General features: G+C 41.0%; 1 protein-coding gene across 2 annotated transcripts in view; it reads left to right on the forward strand.

The window, feature by feature from the left end:
* The window catches only part of LOC117515333 (copine-8-like), a 414,918-nt gene extending 398,092 nt beyond the window's left edge, over positions 1–16,826 (forward strand). For both annotated transcript variants that reach the window (XM_034175840.1, XM_034175838.1), the window contains 5 exons: positions 151–278; positions 1,903–2,005; positions 6,849–6,906; positions 11,774–11,847; positions 16,101–16,826. In XM_034175840.1, coding sequence (XP_034031731.1) covers positions 151–278; positions 1,903–2,005; positions 6,849–6,906; positions 11,774–11,847; positions 16,101–16,301 — 564 coding nt within the window. In that variant the 3' untranslated portion in view covers positions 16,302–16,826. The remainder of the gene's footprint in view (positions 1–150; positions 279–1,902; positions 2,006–6,848; positions 6,907–11,773; positions 11,848–16,100) is intronic.
* The last annotated feature ends 1,554 nt before the right edge of the window (positions 16,827–18,380 follow it).

Genomic DNA, 18,380 nt, shown 5'->3' on the forward strand with positions numbered 1-18,380 from the left:
ATTGGGTTTGATCAGTTGCTTTAATTTTTTTCAAAAAACCAAACTGGCTAACACAAAGAAGGGAATGAGGAATATGCACGGCTGTTGAGTCTTTTATTGTCAAAGCATCATCTTACGTGCAAACTGTTGTATCTTCTTGTTTCTGTACAGAACGGAAACCCACAGAATCCATACTGCAACGGTATCGAGGGGGTGATGGAGGCCTATTATCAAAGTCTCAAATCTGTGCGTCTCTATGGACCCACCCACTTCTCCCCTGTCATTAACCATGTCGCCAGGTGAGCAGTGCATGTGGAGCATTTAGTCTGACAGTGCTGAGTGCACAGCCAGCACTAAATATAGGACACTCTGCTGCAGGATAACTTCCAATCCCATTCTATCCATTAAGACCAGTAGGCTTCACTATATGTTACTGGTCGTAAATACGCAGACAATCAACAGTATAGTTTATAATATTTATTTACACTCAAAATAAATGAATCACATTTTCTGCTTCAGCTACGCCACCCTGAAGACACTTTAAGAGCAACCCGATCACAAACACATCAGTGTCAACCACGGCAGTGTAGGATTAGGGAAGTGACCAAACAATAAAACAAAAATAAACTAGTTAGTCCGTCTTTACAAACACTATTTCATACATCAACAAGCTAAAATTTAGACGGACCAACTAGGAAAAAACAAAAAACACAACTCTAAGGACAGCAGAAGACAGTGTATCACTGTGCGTCGAATTCCCACACACACACACGTCTCGCTTCTCCTGGCATCTGTTGTTCAGCCAACGCAAAGCGTCGAATTAAATGCAACCCAAACAATTCACTGCATCAGCATGAGATGTGAACCCAGCTAACGCCCCGGCCTCCGACGGAAAAGCTCGCACTTGCCACCCTACTTCCCCTTCTTATAGTAGTCCGTGGGGCAACAGTGACACCCCATGGTTCCATCCGCAACATATATATATAAAAAAAATTGTCCAGCGACGTGTGGTCTACTGCCGAGCGATCCGTGGAGCAAAGATTGAAATAAATGTGCTAATAGTTCCGTCACCTACTAGGAATCAATACTTACTGCAGTGGTTTGGATACACCCAACGACCACCACAACATTTTACGCATCACCTTTGCTTTGTGTGTGAGTGACGGACTGCCCTGAGGTGCAAGTAAAATATGGTGAGTGGAAAAAAGAAAATCCCCCACACAGTGGAAGAAAGAGTCCTGTGAATAACAGTAAATGTCACACCTCCCACCACTTCACCAACCAACACGCATTCCTTATAAAGACAAACATGCACCAGTGCTTTATTTAAAAAAAAAAAGCAATAATTGGACCCGAAGCTGCTTATCGTGAAACATGTCAGCCCTACAGTGTGTTTCCATTTTTATTGCAGCTATTCTTCCACAGTATTAAATATTTAAAGCCATGTTAAATTATATAAACGTTCGGCAGCATCTGCCCGATTTACCAAAGACCCACCAATTACAAGTGATGTGCCATTTTGTAAAGCACTTTTCCTAACTCCCACCTGAAATCGGCTCTTGCCAGATCCTGTCTGATGATCTTCAAGAGTGACTGTAACAAGCACGTTTCCCACCTTCCATCATCATCTATCAAATCCCATCTTCCTGCAAGAGTCGTCCTCCCACACAGCCCAGAATAGCCGCTTTGTTCAGCGTGCACGTCTCTGGAGCATCGGAGTACGACCGACCGAAAACTTTAAAAGTCACACCATGTCATATATCTACTTGTTGGACTCAGTGGTATTTGTGTACATGTATCTCTCTGCCATTCTCATTGGTTGTTGCCCATTCTGAGCCCTCACTCTTTCTCTCTCTCTCTCTCTCTCTCTCTCTCTCTCTCTCTCTCTCTCTCTCTCTCTCTCTCTCTCTCTCTCTCTCTCAGGTATGCGTCAGCAGTGACCAACGGCTCTCAGTACTTCATCCTCCTCATCATCTCTGATGGTGTGATTACAGATATGGCACAGACCAAGGAGTCGATAGTCAATGTACAGTACCACGTCTCATTTAAACTCTCTGTGTGTGTGTGTGTCTGCCGTCTTCATGTTTTGTGCAAGCCTGGTTTATTTTTTCAGAAAGACAACGGCTGTCTGGTGAGACATTTACGAGAATATAATAGCTATTGCACACTGAAAAAAGAAACAACTTAAAAAAGTGTTACAGTTGTTAAAACCTGAATGAATTAAGTTGTTTGAACTTAAGTTTGTAAATTTGAGTTGATCTAACAACTTAATTCATTCAGGTTTTACCAACTGTAACACTTTTTTAAGTTGGATCAACGATTCTCTTTTTCCAGTGCAGGTGTCCAAATGATTACAGATTCATGTGTTTTCTGTTTTTGATTAATCAATTAATCCCAGCATTAATTGAGAGAGCACCCCGCAAGGTTTGGGTGAAGTAAAATAGAATAACTGTGCATAAACAGTGCAATAATTGCAAATAGTTTACAAAACTGTAAGAAATGATGTTTTCTTTTATGCTGCATCCATTCCAAGCACAATTAAATTTATTGGGGGAAAACATGATCTTGGCATGATTTCTACAATTTTTTTTATTACATACCAAAGCATGTTTGTGCAGATAATTGGTGCTTTTACCATAAAACATGCAATTATTTCACATATCTGCCCCGCTATAGATATTCATGTAACATACACCACTATGTTATACGGCTATTTGCGACCCTAATTGCAAATAGTTTACAAAACTGTAAGAAATGATGTTTTCTTTTATGCTGCATCCATTCCAAGCACAATTAAATTTATTGGGGGAAAACATGATCTTGGCATGATTTCTACAATTTTTTTTATTACATACCAAAGCATGTTTGTGCAGATAATTGGTGCTTTTACCATAAAACATGCAATTATTTCACATATCTGCCCCACTATAGATATTCACGTAGCATACACCACTACGTTATATATATAGCAAATCATCAGACTGTATAGCAAATCATCAGACTGTATAGCAAATCATCAGACACAACAGCGTTATTCCCTAATTATAAGCCTAAGAGAACAAATGTGTCTTTAGATTTATTCCAATGGGCAAAATACTCCATATGGAAGCACCCGTTCACCAGCTAATATGAAAATCGGTTATGGTTTTTTTTTTTGCTTGTTTGTTTTAATGGTTTTTGCTTTCTTTTGCAGTTCCATTTCATAATGTATCAATTTTTTTTTTATTCCACAACAGATGCAGCCTTCTCATTGAGTTCGGTGAAAATCATTTGGCTTGTCTTTGATCAGGTTCAGATGAAAAAATATCAAACATAAGAATACGCCCCAAAACCTGGAAGCTGTTTGCGAATCTGTTCTTCGTACAGCCATCAGATAATCAGTGCTCAGTCTCACAGACATCATCAGTCCACATGCTGTGCATACACGTCGACTCGCATAAATATGCCCAAACCCCGAGCAGACGGGCTGCGGAGCGTTAACGGAGCTCCAGATAAAACAACAATATGACGAGAGGAAGATGAAGTCCCAGTGCAGCTGTTGTGTTGTTGTTTCCCACTTTCTCCATCGCTTCCTCACTAATGAGGGGCCCCTGGACCCCCCCAATCTGGCTGCGTTCAGCTCTAATGACTCTGCTTTAGAGAAACACAGTTGACTGAAACGTTTTTTTGGGTGAGCTCATATATTTGCAGCCTCGGGCGCCTGCGCTCACTCCTCTGCATCATGCATCATCCTGTGCTCACACACACACACACGCGCACACACACATGAAGCGGTGTTATTGTAAAGTAAGATTGGAGAGTAATTATTTACTTGCCCATGGAGGATCTATGCCCCCAATATTTGCAGCAATTTGAACGTCCGTCTAATAACCGCAGCGAGTTATGAAACGCCAGCACTTCATTCATCATTCATCATGTGAACTGTACTCTGCTGTCCCACTCAAGTAAGATTTAATAAACAATATTGCGATGCAGGGTGACAGTCGGTCGGCAGCTGGCGGCGCGGGATGGAGATGGGAGATGTAAATGCGATATTTTTAAGCTGTCAGACATTAGGAGGTTTAGTCAAAGTTGAAGCTGCATGAAATTAGAAAACTCCATAGCTGGTCAGATGGAAGGCTTTATGAAGGCAAGTTAAAAACATGCTGGAATTGGACAAAAACTCACTTGTCTTTTAATAACGGCAGCAGTTTTTTTTTTTTTTTAACTCAGCTGCATTCTGTATACTTTTAGCTTTACAGTCAGCAGGACAGTGGCGTTTTATGGCGTTTTCACACCACAGCAGTTCAGTGCGGTTCATTTGGTCAAATGTGGAAAAAACAACCTGAAGACACCAAAACCAATTCGACACAGTGGTCCTGGTCCAGTCCCAGGCAGAATCTGGGGTGGAACGTTTTTGCTGAAAACTGAGAATCAACTAATCAAAGGATAAAGATCTGTTAATCTGTTTTTTTTTTTTTTTAAGATTTTACGAAATCTATTAAAAATAATACATTTTGTAAAATCTTAACTTGTCCCAACTTGTCCTCTAACACTCCGAAACGGAAGTGTTCTTTGTCTCGCTCCATCAGCAAATCCGTCGTGACGCGCGAAGCCTCCACGCAGCTTTCCATGACAAAATCTCTTGTTAAAAGTGAAATCTGCCGGAAAATGGCTGATGTCCAGCTCTTGTGATAACCAGAGAAATTGCACACGACGGTCCCGGCTCCACACGGCCATCCGTTTAGAAATGATGTGGTAGTTTCTGCCTCTCGATGGCGGCTCGGAGCGCGGTGCACCGAGCGCCATTGTGGGCTGTCCTTAAAGCTGTAGTAACACTCCTTATTCTCTGTGAAGCCCGTAAAATTTTCACCAAAAGCCAGATAAATTTTTCGAATGGTTTCCAGCTGCCTGTCTCTAACAGTTTCTGAAAAAATTCTGATGGAAAAAAAGCCCAAATCATTCCGCCATTTCCTCGCGATGAAACGACGACGAGAGGGGTGGACCAGTGCTCACTCAAAGCCTGCCCACAGGCGAATGACGCAACCGACAGGCGTGGAAAAACTCATGCATGCGCACGAAGGTTCAAGCTTGGCTGACGTAAAAACATATGAATCAAATCCATATAGTTTTTGAAAAAAATAAAAAGGTAACATACTTTTCTCACAGACCTTGTACATAAGTATTCACACCTTTTCTCAATCCTTTGTTGATGCACCTCTGGCAGCAATTACAGCTTCAAGTCTTCTTGAGTATGATGCTACAAGCTTGGTGCACCTATCTTTGGGCAGTTTTGCCAATTCCACTTTGCAGCACCTCTCAAGCTCCATCAGGTTGGATGGGGAGCGTTGGTGCACAGCCACTTTCAGAGATATTCAATTGGATTCAGGTCTGGGCTCTGGCCGGACCACTCAAGGACATTCACAGAGTTGCCCTGAAGCCACTTCTTTGATATCTTGGCTATGTGTTTAGGGTCATTGTCCTGCTGAAAGATGAACTGTCACCCCAGTCTGAGGCTCTGGAGCAGGTTTTCATTCAGGATGTCTCTGTACTTTGCTGCATTCATCTTCCCCTCAATCCTGACTAGTCTCCCAGTTCCTGCCGCTGAAAAAACATCCCCACAGTATGATGCTGCCACCACCACGCTTCACTGTAGGGATGGTGCCTGGTTTCCTCCAAACATGACGCCTGGCATTCACACCAAAGAGTTCAATCTTTGTCTCATCAGACCAGAGAAGTTTGTTTCTCATAGTCCCAAGAGTCCTTCAGGTGCCTTTTACTAAGGATTGGCTTCCATCTGACCACACTACCATACAGGCTTGATTGCTGGATTGCTGCAGAGGTGGTTGTCCTTCTGGAAGGTTTTCCTTTCTCCACAGAGAAATGCTGGAGCTCTGACAGAGTGACCATCGGGTTTTTGGTCACCTCCCTGACCCCTGATTGCTCTGTTTAGATGGGTGGCCAGCTCTAGGAAGAGTCCTGGTGGATCTGAACTTCTTCCATTGATGGATGATGGAGGCCACTGTGCACATTGGGACCTTAAAAGCAGCAGAAATGTTTCTGTATCCTTCCCCAGATTTGTGCCTTGAGACAGTCCTGTTTCGGAGGTCTACAGGGTGTGAATACTTCTGTGCGATTTCTTAGTTTTTTATTTTTAATAAATTTACAAAAATCTAAAAAAAAAAAAAACTTTTTACATTGTCATTATGGGGTATTGTGTGTAGAATTTTGAGGGGAAAAATGAATTTTATCCATTTTGGAATAAGGCTGGAAAAAGTGAAGCGCTTGAATACTTTCTGGATGCACAGTAGCTTTCATGGTGGTGTGGTACAGAGAAGGATACTCTTCATAAAAGACATGACATTTCAGCAACAGTTTTCCCCTAGAAGGCACATAGATGTTGTTTTCAAGATGTGGGGATGAATCAGCTGTCTGCCTGGGTGGATGCCATCCAGGACCTAAGGTGGTTTCGTGGTGTTGTGGATGTGAAAACACATGACACCAACACAAGGTTCCAGACTTGACATGATTATGGTTTATGTAATACTGATTGTTCTTCTAGTGCATGTGCATTCCATGTAGTATGCAAATAGGAAAATATTCTGGACAGCTGAGACATCAGGTTTAGAGAACCCTGTCCCAAAACCAGAAACCCTTCCAGAAATGGTAGTCGGATTTGTAAATGCAAAACAAATCCAAGTTTGTCCCTGGTCATATACTGCACAGAACATTTATAATAAGACTGTTGGACTCTGTAACAGCATATTGTCTTTTTGTTGTTTTTTAAACTGAGCTGAGCTGTCAGGTTGAAACGATCCTAGCAGTGAAAATACATGTCCTTTGTTCCTTTCTTGTGATAAATGTGTTTATTATTTTGTCATCCTGTACAGGCTGCATCTCTGCCCATGTCAGTCATAATAGTTGGGGTTGGACCAGCTGAATTTGATGGTAAGCAGTGCACACATTGCACGCCTGTGTGTCTACTTTTGAGTGTTTTGTGGTTTGCAGTCATCCTTCACTCTCTTCCTGTTGACTCCTGTGATTCATTCCTTCCTTTTGCGTCTTTTTTTTGTTTTACCTCCTCCTTTCTCCAAAGTGAAAAATAATACAAATGGCCCAGTATTGGTAATGTACGGCACCCGGTCTAAAGCGCATAGCGCAGGCACATTTGGGGTGTGTCCAACTCCACTGTGCTATTCAGACAGGACATAGTCAGAACACAGAATAAGGCGCAGAGCAGAAAGGCATTGTATGTAGTCGCTAAATTTATGATCAGGATGTTTTGGGCACAATATGAATTACAGCGTTAACGAGGTGTCTTAGCGGTTAGCACTGCTGCTTCACAGCAAGAAGGTCCCAGGTTTTCTTCCGACCTGGTCCTTTCCATGTGGAGTTTGCCTGTTCTCCCCGTGTTTACGAGGGTTCCCCCCGGGTTCTCCGGGTTTCCTCCCACATCCAAAGACATGCAGCTTTGGTGACATGTACTGGTGACTCTAAATTAGCCACAGGTGAGAGTAAGAACATATTTATAGCAGTGCACCTGACCGCACCTCGTTTTAACACCAATACTTCCTCACAGATGAGCACAAGTGCATTTGTTACATAAAGGTGCCATAAATAATTTAGTGCAGCCAGATGTCACACTAACACTAACATCTCAGACCAAAACACCGACTCCCTTCTGCCACTGGAGAAGAAACACCTTGTAGGAACACCATGTAGTAGGTGGGAAAAGTCAAAGTTTCGTTTATTCTCATCTGACCACAGCTTCTGAACATTGTTTCTTGGGATGAAGAATTTCTTTAATGTCACTACCGTCAGCCATCTTGATGACATAGTGCTTTGTGGGTGGTCATTTGCAACTTGAGCAAAGTTTGGAAGCATGTGCTAGTGCCACACTTTGCTGCATTCAACATCATTGTCATTATGAACCACCTTGGGTCTCTAAAAGAACCTTCTATCTGCTGCAGCCAGGTGAAGCATGGACATCCCCTTGGCCTTTCTCCAACCCCTGGGTCCTCAACTCTCAGTCACCTAAGAGCTGATCATGCATAGAGAAATGTGCCAAAATGTTGAAAGTGACGCTTCCTCACAATGCAAATGATTCTCCACACCTTCGTCTCCTGAACAGGGCTATTCCACAGGACACCATTCTACTACAGTCACCCACATTCCAAAAAAAAAACACACAAACAAGATGATTACAGCTTATTCCACTCCATACTAGAAGCTACAGGCTTGCCCCTAATAGGCTGACTAATAAAATGTAGATCTGGCAACTCACTCAGGATCAGAGGCATGTCACCTGGTCTGAGGAATCAGGCTGGCTTATAAAGCACTGACCTGGCAACCTGTCCAAGATCAGAGGCAAGTCTGCTGGGCTAAAAGGCAACAAGCTGGCTCATAAAGTGCAGAAATGGCAACCCGCTGAGGGTAAGAAGCGTCAGCACCGCTAAAGAGGCCACCGAACGAAAGAAAGGAGCTGCGATGCAACAAACACAGCTTTGGCTTCAAGTTTTTAATCTCGATGGGGCATGATGAAAGACATTTCAAGCCGTAGTCACGACACATACCCCAATTAATGAAGTTCAAACATGATTAAAGCTGTTAAGACTACAAATACCCAGAGGTTACCACGTACTAGCAACAATTTCAAGAATCGGGATCAAATATTTGAACATTTCAAAAATTGGATCTTGAGTTCCAATGATGGCTGTAACTACTACACAATACCAAGTTTGCTCAAGCTTGACAGATGGATCAAGAAGTTACTATGATGCTTCAAAATATGCCCCAATTTGCTATTTGGAATTAAACTGGAAGGAACGGCACTCCGTGGAATAGCCCCACAAGTCAACGCTTGTTTGAAGCAAAGTCCTTCCAACTCTACCCAAGGATGCTTCCTTACTACCACAATCTCTTTTAAAAGTATAGGGAGGGGCAACAGTTTCACATATTGGTTCATGTGCACTAAACATGCATGCACAGCCTGTTTGACAATGAAAACGAGGAACAGAAAAACTCAGATTACAACACATACAGATGTGTTGTGTCATTCTCTGCACAAGATGCCTTTACACCACTAAATCCTTCCATACAAGACAGTTGTTGGCTGCTATATTGATGCTAAAGATACCATTTGTAGCACGTTTATACAATGTAACTGTAGGGTATTAAAATTAAAACTGTTGTTTGAAAACTAGCAGTGACTCTTGTATTGTGTAGTGCACAATAGAAGATTTTAGCCATATGTCAGATAGGGCCCTTTTATCACATATGTACGCACAGCGGTGGTGTTTTTTCATTGATAAAGAACACGATGTCATCACTCCCTCTTGATGTGTTTAAGAAGAATTCATGATTCGTCAGAGATTAGTTGTCTGTAAGACTGAGCTCAGTTATGATGTGCAAACCAACGTAAAGTCAGTGGTCATCATCATAAAACCAGTGTGCACACTTGCGTGATATCTTAGTTCGCTTTGCTTATACATAGATTAGATGTTTTCTTCCCAGAAGAGTGCATGTTCCAGCCCGATGACTTCACGCTCAGCAGTGCACATTCTGTGTGCTCACGCTGCGTTTGCTGTTATCAACACTTTTCCAAAACTTGTTGCGCTCAGTTATTGGCATGCTCGTAACTTCAGTCGACCAAGTGTGTGTTGTGTTGACACGACAGCGTGAGTCTGACAGGGTGTGGCTGATGTGGGCAGTGGTGGGCACACTTCCGATAACATAATTATCGAAGATAATGTTTTCTTTATCGGATTATCTTTTTAGATAACTTTAAAAACCATTATCGGACCAACTATCTTCCGATTAATCTTTGTCTGATAACTTTTAAACTGATAAAATAAAGCTGGATAGCGAACGCACAGCTATAACCTTTGCTAACAGAAGAGAGCTGCTTGTATAAAAAGCATCTCAATTCTCTGCAAACAAAAGAGAAACAGCCCCAAAAGAAAAAAAAAAAAAAATTTCTTTTAACACCATACCAATAGGCTGCCGATATCACCTAAGTCATCCAGAGGCATACGTTTTTAACTTATGGTTCAAATTTTAACCAAGCAAATTTTGGACAAGTTATTTAAAATTACTGTCATGTCTGAAGTTTTATTAAGTGAAAATATCAGATATATGTTTTAGTTTTAAAGTAATGTGCTAATTTGTAAGGTTTTGTGAGCACATCCTGTGACCGGCAATGCATTTTGGGTAGGATGATGTAATCTCAGTACATCACGACAGGCTCCACAGACAACAGCATTAAACTCTAGTGCCTAAAACTCTCTTGAATATATTCTCTGCGTTTATAGATGTTGGTTTTATTTGCATTTGTTAAATTCCACGCATTTTAAATGTAGCAGACAGGGATTACTGTATCTGGAATTTTGTTTTCAAGGCCTCTACTGCCATCTACTGGTCAGTAGTGTTCACTAAGCGTGTGGGAACCAGTAGATATCAGTGTTCTATTTATTTTGACCCCGGTTATGTCAGATGATTGTCAAATCAACTTTTTGGCTTTGCAAATGGCTTTTTTTGTGTGCAATGAATGTATACATTATACAAGTTTCACTTTTTTAATGGAATTACAACCTTATTTCTTTTTCAAATTCTCCCATTTTTTGCATCCAGCCTTATTTCCTTTAGAAATTTCCTTGACAAATAATATCAGTCTATTAGGACGTCAGGTTATGTGTTACACATATACATGTGTGTGTATATATTTTCCAACTTATTCCCATTGATGAAACTTTTCATTTTCTGCCTGAAAGCTTTTTAGATGAGTGTGTTCAGGGCTCCGTTTGTTTACAAAATACACACGTGTTACAGACCTTGAAATCCAACAGCAGGGATTGATATTATCCAAAGATTTATGAACATGCAAATTAACGTGCTTACACTTTATCATGATTTTCTCCGCTGTGAGATATAAAAGTGTCTTATCGTAGCGTTCGTGTGTATATGCATTATAACGCAGCGCACCAGCGACATTACGATATTCTTCAGAACGACAACATATGCAACCTGCATCCAGCAGCAGACACGCTGCTGTCATAGACAACTGCCTGTAAAGTTTTTTGGCAAGTTATAACTTTCTAAACGGCGTAATTTGTAATGAAAGCCGCTTCATTTGTGCGGCTCTTTCGGCGCCATGTTTGCTTTTTCAGAGACAGCAGTAAGCTCCTCCTACCCCTCCAAAAGGAGGGATTTGTAGCCCTTCGCCTTCCCCTCCGCCTCGCTCCAAAAAGAGGCACCTTTACCCAGAATCCTTTGCGATCTGTCTGTTTGTTACAAAACCTCAGAATTAGTGCATTATTCAACATTAAAAGATATATGTTATATTTTAACTTTGTACAAATGACATAATTGACATTAATGGAGTTATTCTGTCGGTGTTAATGTTATTTATAATCAAAACCATAAGTCAGCATGACTTTATTTTTCAAGACCTGCGCCTGACCGGAGCATCGTAATTGTTAGAGAGTTGGATTTACGGCTGCTCTCGGAGTGTCTCTGTTCTGGAAGCTCGGCAGTAAACAAGAGCTTCTAGCAGGAGCAGAATGTTGAAAGAAAAGTGAGCTCTCATTGTAGTCGTCTGTTTTTATTATTATAAGCTATTAAATTTGTTCTACTACTAGTTGTAGATGTGTTAGAAGTAATATTGGAATTTACCTGTTATCTGTAACTTGCGATACATTATTGTTTATTGTTTTATCTTTATTGAAGATAACTTTTCAGTTATCTGATTATCTGTTATTGAAGTTATTTTTTTGGTTATCTGTGCCCACCACTGGATGTGGGTGATTTCCTTCCTTAGAAATGATTGAGCTAGATGGCGATGAGGAGAGGATCTCATCCCAAGGAAGATACGCAGAGAGAGACATTGTTCAGGTACAGGCGCGCACACACACACACACACACGATTCTTTCAAAAAATGTGAGGTTTGAGATGAACCCCTTGGTCACATTAGCTACAAGAGACAGAGGCAAAGCGACCAGCTGTCATTCATTTTTAATCAGAGTGGGTGTCACTATGGCGCCAGCTAGGCAGGGTCAACATACGTAGATGAAAAGTCATTTAGACCTTGATCAGATTAACTGTAAATGAGGGCGACAAGCAGTTGATGGTCATTCCTGGGCGCGCCCAGCTAATAGTTATTGGGTTGCAGAGGCTGCCACCTTAAAATATGGCCCCTGAACCCTTACTTGGTTGATATTTTACATAGTCTGCTGTACATTCAAATTTATGTGTCTGTATGTGTGTAATGACAGACTATGAAGGACTGGCACTCTGAGCTTTTCCTCCATGGTGGATGGAACGAAAGTTTGATTGATTTGTTTCAGTAACGCATACAGTATTCAGTCAAAATTTTGCACACACATTCCCATTCAAGTGACTGGGAAAGTGCGGATTATTTTTCAAGTTATGCTGGGCCTTCATGTACCATGGCCTTCACTCGGATTGGCAGTCACCATATTTCATTGCTCAGCATTTGCATGTAATATGATAAAGGTGATGTTCGATAACTGATTTAGTGCTACTGTGAACATGATAGATGCTGTGTTTTAGGGCTGCACCGATCCCGATACCAGTATGCCGATCCCGTATGCATTTACTTGTACTTGTAATCATAAAACTGCTCCAATACTAGACACCCGATACCCCTTTACAGTAGCATGATGTCAACCTCTCAGTTGTGTTTGTATTGTGGGTTGATCATGGCAGCTTGAGCATGGAAGCGTTTGAAGCCGCGAGCTTTACATCTGTTTTCTGCAGCACAACTCAGAGTTCGAGTTGAAAACAGTTGTCTCTGAAAACGCGGTGACTGCAGCGCACCTGCACTGAGCTTTACAAAGACATTTTTACGCTTTCTTTTTTTTTCTTTAAAACTCTGAGCCGCTCCATCTGGGTCCTCGCTAAAACAGCTGATCCGCACGCATTAACAAATGCTAACGGTTGTTTTTTTTTTCACCCAAATGTGCCTAAAGTCTCTTTCTGAGGATGACATGAAGTAAAAAAAAAATGCTGAAGAACATAAAAAAATCCCTACTTGTCAATCTGGTGGTGCTTTTTCCATAAATACGTTGTCAATTCTTCCTGCTCAGACAGACATCCAGGGGTGGATCCAGATGGGGGGGGGGCATGCTTCCCCTGCACACCCTTAGATTAAAGGTCCACTTTTGAAGACAAATTTTTCATACTGCTAATACTATAATAAAAGTAATTTTAACAATTAAAATGTTGAGAAAGAATTTAAATGTTAGAAAAATGTTAGAAAGAATTTAATAGTTACATTTATAAACAATGTAGATTATAAATTGTAAGTTTTACTGTTACAGTGCTGTCAACAGTTAAATACAGTAGTGTTCAGAATAATAGTAGTGCTATGTGACTAAAAAGATTAATCCAGGCTTTGAGTATATTTCTTATTGTTACATGGGAAACAAGGTACCAGTAGATTCAGTAGATTCTCACAAATCCAACAAGACCAAGCATTCATGATATGCACACTCTTAAGGCTATGAAATTGGGCTACTAGTAAAAAAAAAAAAAAAAGTAGAAAACGGGGTGTTCACAATAATAGTAGCATCTGCTGTTGACGCTACAAACTCAAAACTATTATGTTCAAACTGCTTTTTTAGCAATCCTGTGAATCACTAAACTAGTGTTTAGTTGTATAACCACAGTTTTTCATGATTTCTTCACACCTGCAAGGCATTAATTTTGTTGGTTTGGAACCAAGATTTTGCTCATTTACTAGTGTGCTTGGGGTCATTGTCTTGTTGAAACACCCATTTCAAGGGCATGTCCTCTTCAGCATAAGGCAACATGACCTCTTCAAGTATTTTGACATATCCAAACTGATCCATGATACCTGGTATGCGATATATAGGCCCAACAAAATAGTAGGACAAACATGTCCATATCATGATGCTTGCACCACCATGTTTCACTGTCTTCACTGTGAACTGTGGCTTGAATTCAGAGTTTGGGGGTCGTCTCACAAACTGTCTGCGGCCCTTGGACCCAAAAGAACAATTTTACTCTCATCAGTCCACAAAATATTCCTCCATTTCTCTTTAGGCCAGCTGATGTGTTCTTTGGCAAATTGTAACCTCTTCTGCACGTCTTTTATTTAACAGAGGGACTTTGCGGGGGATTCTTGCAAATAAATTAGCTTCACACAGGCGTCTTCTAACTGTCACAGCACTTACAGGTAACTCCAGACTGTCTTTGATCATCCTGGAGCTGATCAATGGGTGAGCCTTTGCCATTCTGGTTTTTCTTCTATCCATTTTGATGGTTGTTTTCCATTTTCTTCTATGCGTCTCTGTTTTTTTTTGTCCATTTTAAAGCATTGGAGATCACTGTAGATGAACAGCCTATAATGTTTTGCACCTGCGTATAAGTTTTCCCCTCTCCAATCAACTTTTTAATCAAACTACGCTGTTCTTCTGAACAATGTCGAATGTCCCATTTTCCTCAGGCTTTCAAAGAGAAAAGTATGTTCAGCAGGTGCTGGCTTCATTATTAAATAGGGGACACCTGATTCACACCTGTTTGTTCCACAAAATTGACAAACTCACTGACTGAATGCCACATTACTATTATTGTGAACACCCCCTTTTCTACTTTTTTTTTTTTACTAATAGCCCAATTTCATAGCCTTAAGAGTGTGCATATCATGAATGCTTGGTCTTGTTGGATTTGTGAGACTCTACTGAATCTACTGGTACCTTGTTTCCCATGTAACAATAAGAAATATACTCAAAACCTGGATTAATCTTTTTAGTCACATAGCACTACTATTATTCTGAACACTACTGTATGAGGTCAAGAAAGATGTCTTTATTTTATTTTTTTTATAAAACAAGTATTTATGTTAATTGAAGTCAAGAAAGGGTGAGTATAAAGTGAGTTTTGGCAAAACTGGTTATCATTTTCATGTTGGGGTGGCGGGGGGGGGGGGGGTATGTCGGCAGAAAAATAACTAATAAAGTAACTCATAATCTAACTTAGTTACTTTTGAAATTGAGTAATCAATAAAGTAACTAAGTTATTTTTCAAGGAATAATCAGTAATTGGATTACTTTTTCAAAGTAACTGTGGCAACACTGGTGCTCACAGACATAAGTAAACTTAGTGTTATATATTTTATAATGCTGAAGTTACATTTCAGTGAGATGACTGACAGTGTCATGTTTGTTAAGAAACACACGGTTAATGTTAAAGCACAGTTTGTTGTAGTCAAAAAGTGAAGTGACGTGATTTAAGTGAAATGTTTGTAAATAAAAACAAAGCTAATGATATTGGTAACAGTTACAGTCAAAAAGTACGGAACAACTGATGAATGAAAAATTTTGAAAGTCATCACAAAACGTACCCAAATTTAATTACTCATACTCAGTCTGGGAAAAAGTGGTATCGGGAAATGGTGATATTGTGTATGTGGAAAAAGTTTTAGATCTTTGAGTTCATCTCATACAAAATGGGAGAAAACCAAAAGTGTTGCGTTTATATTTTTGTTGAGTGTAGTTTTCCCCACAAAATCTGCATTTGCACAAAATAAGAGCTAGATAAAATAAAAATCCCACATCTGCATGATTTGATATGGTCTCAAAACTCTGCAGTCTGTACCTGTACATCAAAAGTCACTCTGAAGATCCAGGATTTTGTAAAGGGATTAGGTGTTTTTTGTTTTTTTTTGGGGTTTTTTTTGGGGGGGGGGGGGGTGCATTTGTAAACGAAACAATTTTCTGCATTTTGGTGCAGTGACAAGCTGTGGAAAACCAGGTAAATCAGAATTTTGTTACAATGTCAAGGAATTAGGCTCAAGTCAAAAAGGTCTCTGTGATAAAATCGATCAGTTTATTGTTGGTTTTTCATCTCCAGTTTATTTTCTGTGCAAAATGAATCCAACTCTGGTGTAGGATGTGGCTGGAGCTGGATTGCAAACCCCAGTCTGAACGCAGCCTTGTAGGATGAGCCAGATTTGAAAAACAAGTCTTGAATGCATCCTAGCTCAAAAGCAATCCAGGTTGAAACTGTCTTGAACTGGATTGCAAACCCCAGTGTGAACGGGGTCAAAGAGTGCGTGTTTTAATGAAGGTTTAAGTAACCCCCTCCTGTCCTTGTTCCTCAGTTTGTTCCATTCAGAGACTACATCGACCGGCGGGGAAACCACATCCTTAGCATGGCTCGTCTGGCTAAGGAGGTGTTGGCTGAAATCCCAGACCAGTTCCTCTCCTACATGCGGACCAGAGGGATTAAACCTGGCCCTTTGCCACCTCCTTACATTCAAGCTGTTCAGCCTCTCTTCACCAGACGGGTGAGCCGAATCTAAGGCCTCACCCCGACGGGGGCCAGCCTGGTCGACTGGCCTCTACTCTGCTTTCTCTGCTTCTTCTTCCAGCTCTTCACGGGAGGCTTTTGAGCACATGGTGAACCTCGACGGCTCTGTCATGTTGCACTTTCCCGAAAGTTTGGCCCGTGACGGGTGATGCCAACAATCCGATTGGAAGCTTTCACTTTTAGAAGAAGGGACTTTGTGGATGCTGTGAGGGGCCTCGTTGGTAGGTCAAAGGTCATCTCAAGGGAGGCGTGAACAGGGTGGAAACTCGATGCAGCCTGATATGAAGGGTCCAAACTGCGGAGGCCTGTATTTTTTTTTTTTTCAAGACGCTGTTCAGTTCACTTCCTCCTTCACAAAGCTATTTTTCTCTCTCTCCTAAAGTTTACAGTATTGAGGCAACAAGTGTGGAGAAAACACTGTTTATGCCAATCAATGTGAAAGCCTTTCAGATTTTTAACTCTTGACTGCACAGTCTCGGGGTTGTGACTTGTACAAAACCTGTTTTCGTGCCAGGAATCAGTATAAACGGAGCATGTGTTAGTTAAAAGAGAAGCATGCGCTGTTGTCCTGCACTCAGGGGCTTCGTCCTTCCCACCGCCACCGCCGTGTGTTCCATTAAGAACAAAAACATTGACACCTGAAATCTTCCGACGCTCCCTCCCTGCCTTCTGCTCTGTCCACCTGCCTCGACTCGCACTGAAGCGACGGTGCTCTCTCGAGTCAAATCAAATGCAGCAGGGATGTGAACAAGCCTTACTCTATATTCAGTCACACACACACACACACACACACACACACACACACACCCACACACACACACACACCGCGTCCAACGTGGCTTCTGGTAATGTGGATCTCCAATTCCAGAAGTGGAAAAACACATAACTCACTACCAGACCTGACTGTTTGCTGTGTCTCTCTTTTTTTGACGTCCACGGAACATTGAACTTCAGTGACATGTCAGTTGGTTTTCTGTCTCTCTACCTCTCACTTTGGTGTTGCCAAAAAGTGTTATTTAAAGTGTGTCACTGAGTTCTGATCCATATGTTAAACTCAGTTTTCTCACTAATTACTGACAGAATATTTGCCAGGCTGTAAGTGGAAATTTCAAGCACTTTGTTTGCTTCAAGATCAGGTGATTAACGCCTTTGATAGAGCAATGCACTGTGAATATGTACACAGAAAACACTTAACAAAGACAATGAGATACAAAAAAATGTTTTTCAGCAGCTCTGCAACTAAAACTTAAGTTGAAAAAGGGGATGTAACCAATGACGATTTAAATTACTGTTTATTCTCTTCAATATTTTTGGAATTAATAGTTTAGTTTTTAAAACATAAAAAAACAAATGACAAAACCATCATAATTTCCCAAATGCCAGAGTGCTTTCTTCACTAAGGCTGGGCGATAAGAGCAAAATGATCCTGATATTTGATAAGGGTGTTGATATTTAAAAAAGGTGCTCAGTGTGGACGATCAAGCATTTTAAATAATGATGTAACTGTTAACCAAGAGAGGCGGAGCTACATGAAAGACAGGCTGTGCACATTCACATAAAAATAAGGTAGAAGTTCAAGCAGAAATTTTTTGCTTGACTGTGTTACTGATATAAAATAAAATTACAGACCAGGGGCCTTGTGTACAAAGGTTGCATGCGTCCATCTCCACGCTAACATTCAGATGTATCAAAAGTGAAATGACTGTGGAAATAGGCGGCGCCCCACACCAACCTCATGGCTGGCGTACGCACGTTTCTGCAGCTATTGTTCCACTGCAGACATGTAGAGGTGATGCTTGGAACTGTTAATAGTGTGAACTCATCAGAATGATGTGCACATCAGAGACACGCTGATAACAATTAACACACCCACGTGTTTACAATTATGTGGATGGATATAAAAGCATTTGCAACGTGATGCATAAAATGGCACTAGCAGTGGCTGTGTAAGCGTTGTTAGAGGACCTTGTGCAATCCGATGTTAACGTGCATTCAGGGAATGTAAAGATTGACTTGCAAATGGCGATAATTGGCTCATAAGCCAATTTTGATTACCAAGGCCAGTGTTACT

This window comes from Thalassophryne amazonica, chromosome 8 (genome assembly GCF_902500255.1).
Source record: "Thalassophryne amazonica chromosome 8, fThaAma1.1, whole genome shotgun sequence".
In the NCBI taxonomy this organism is placed as follows: Eukaryota; Metazoa; Chordata; class Actinopteri; order Batrachoidiformes; family Batrachoididae; genus Thalassophryne; species Thalassophryne amazonica.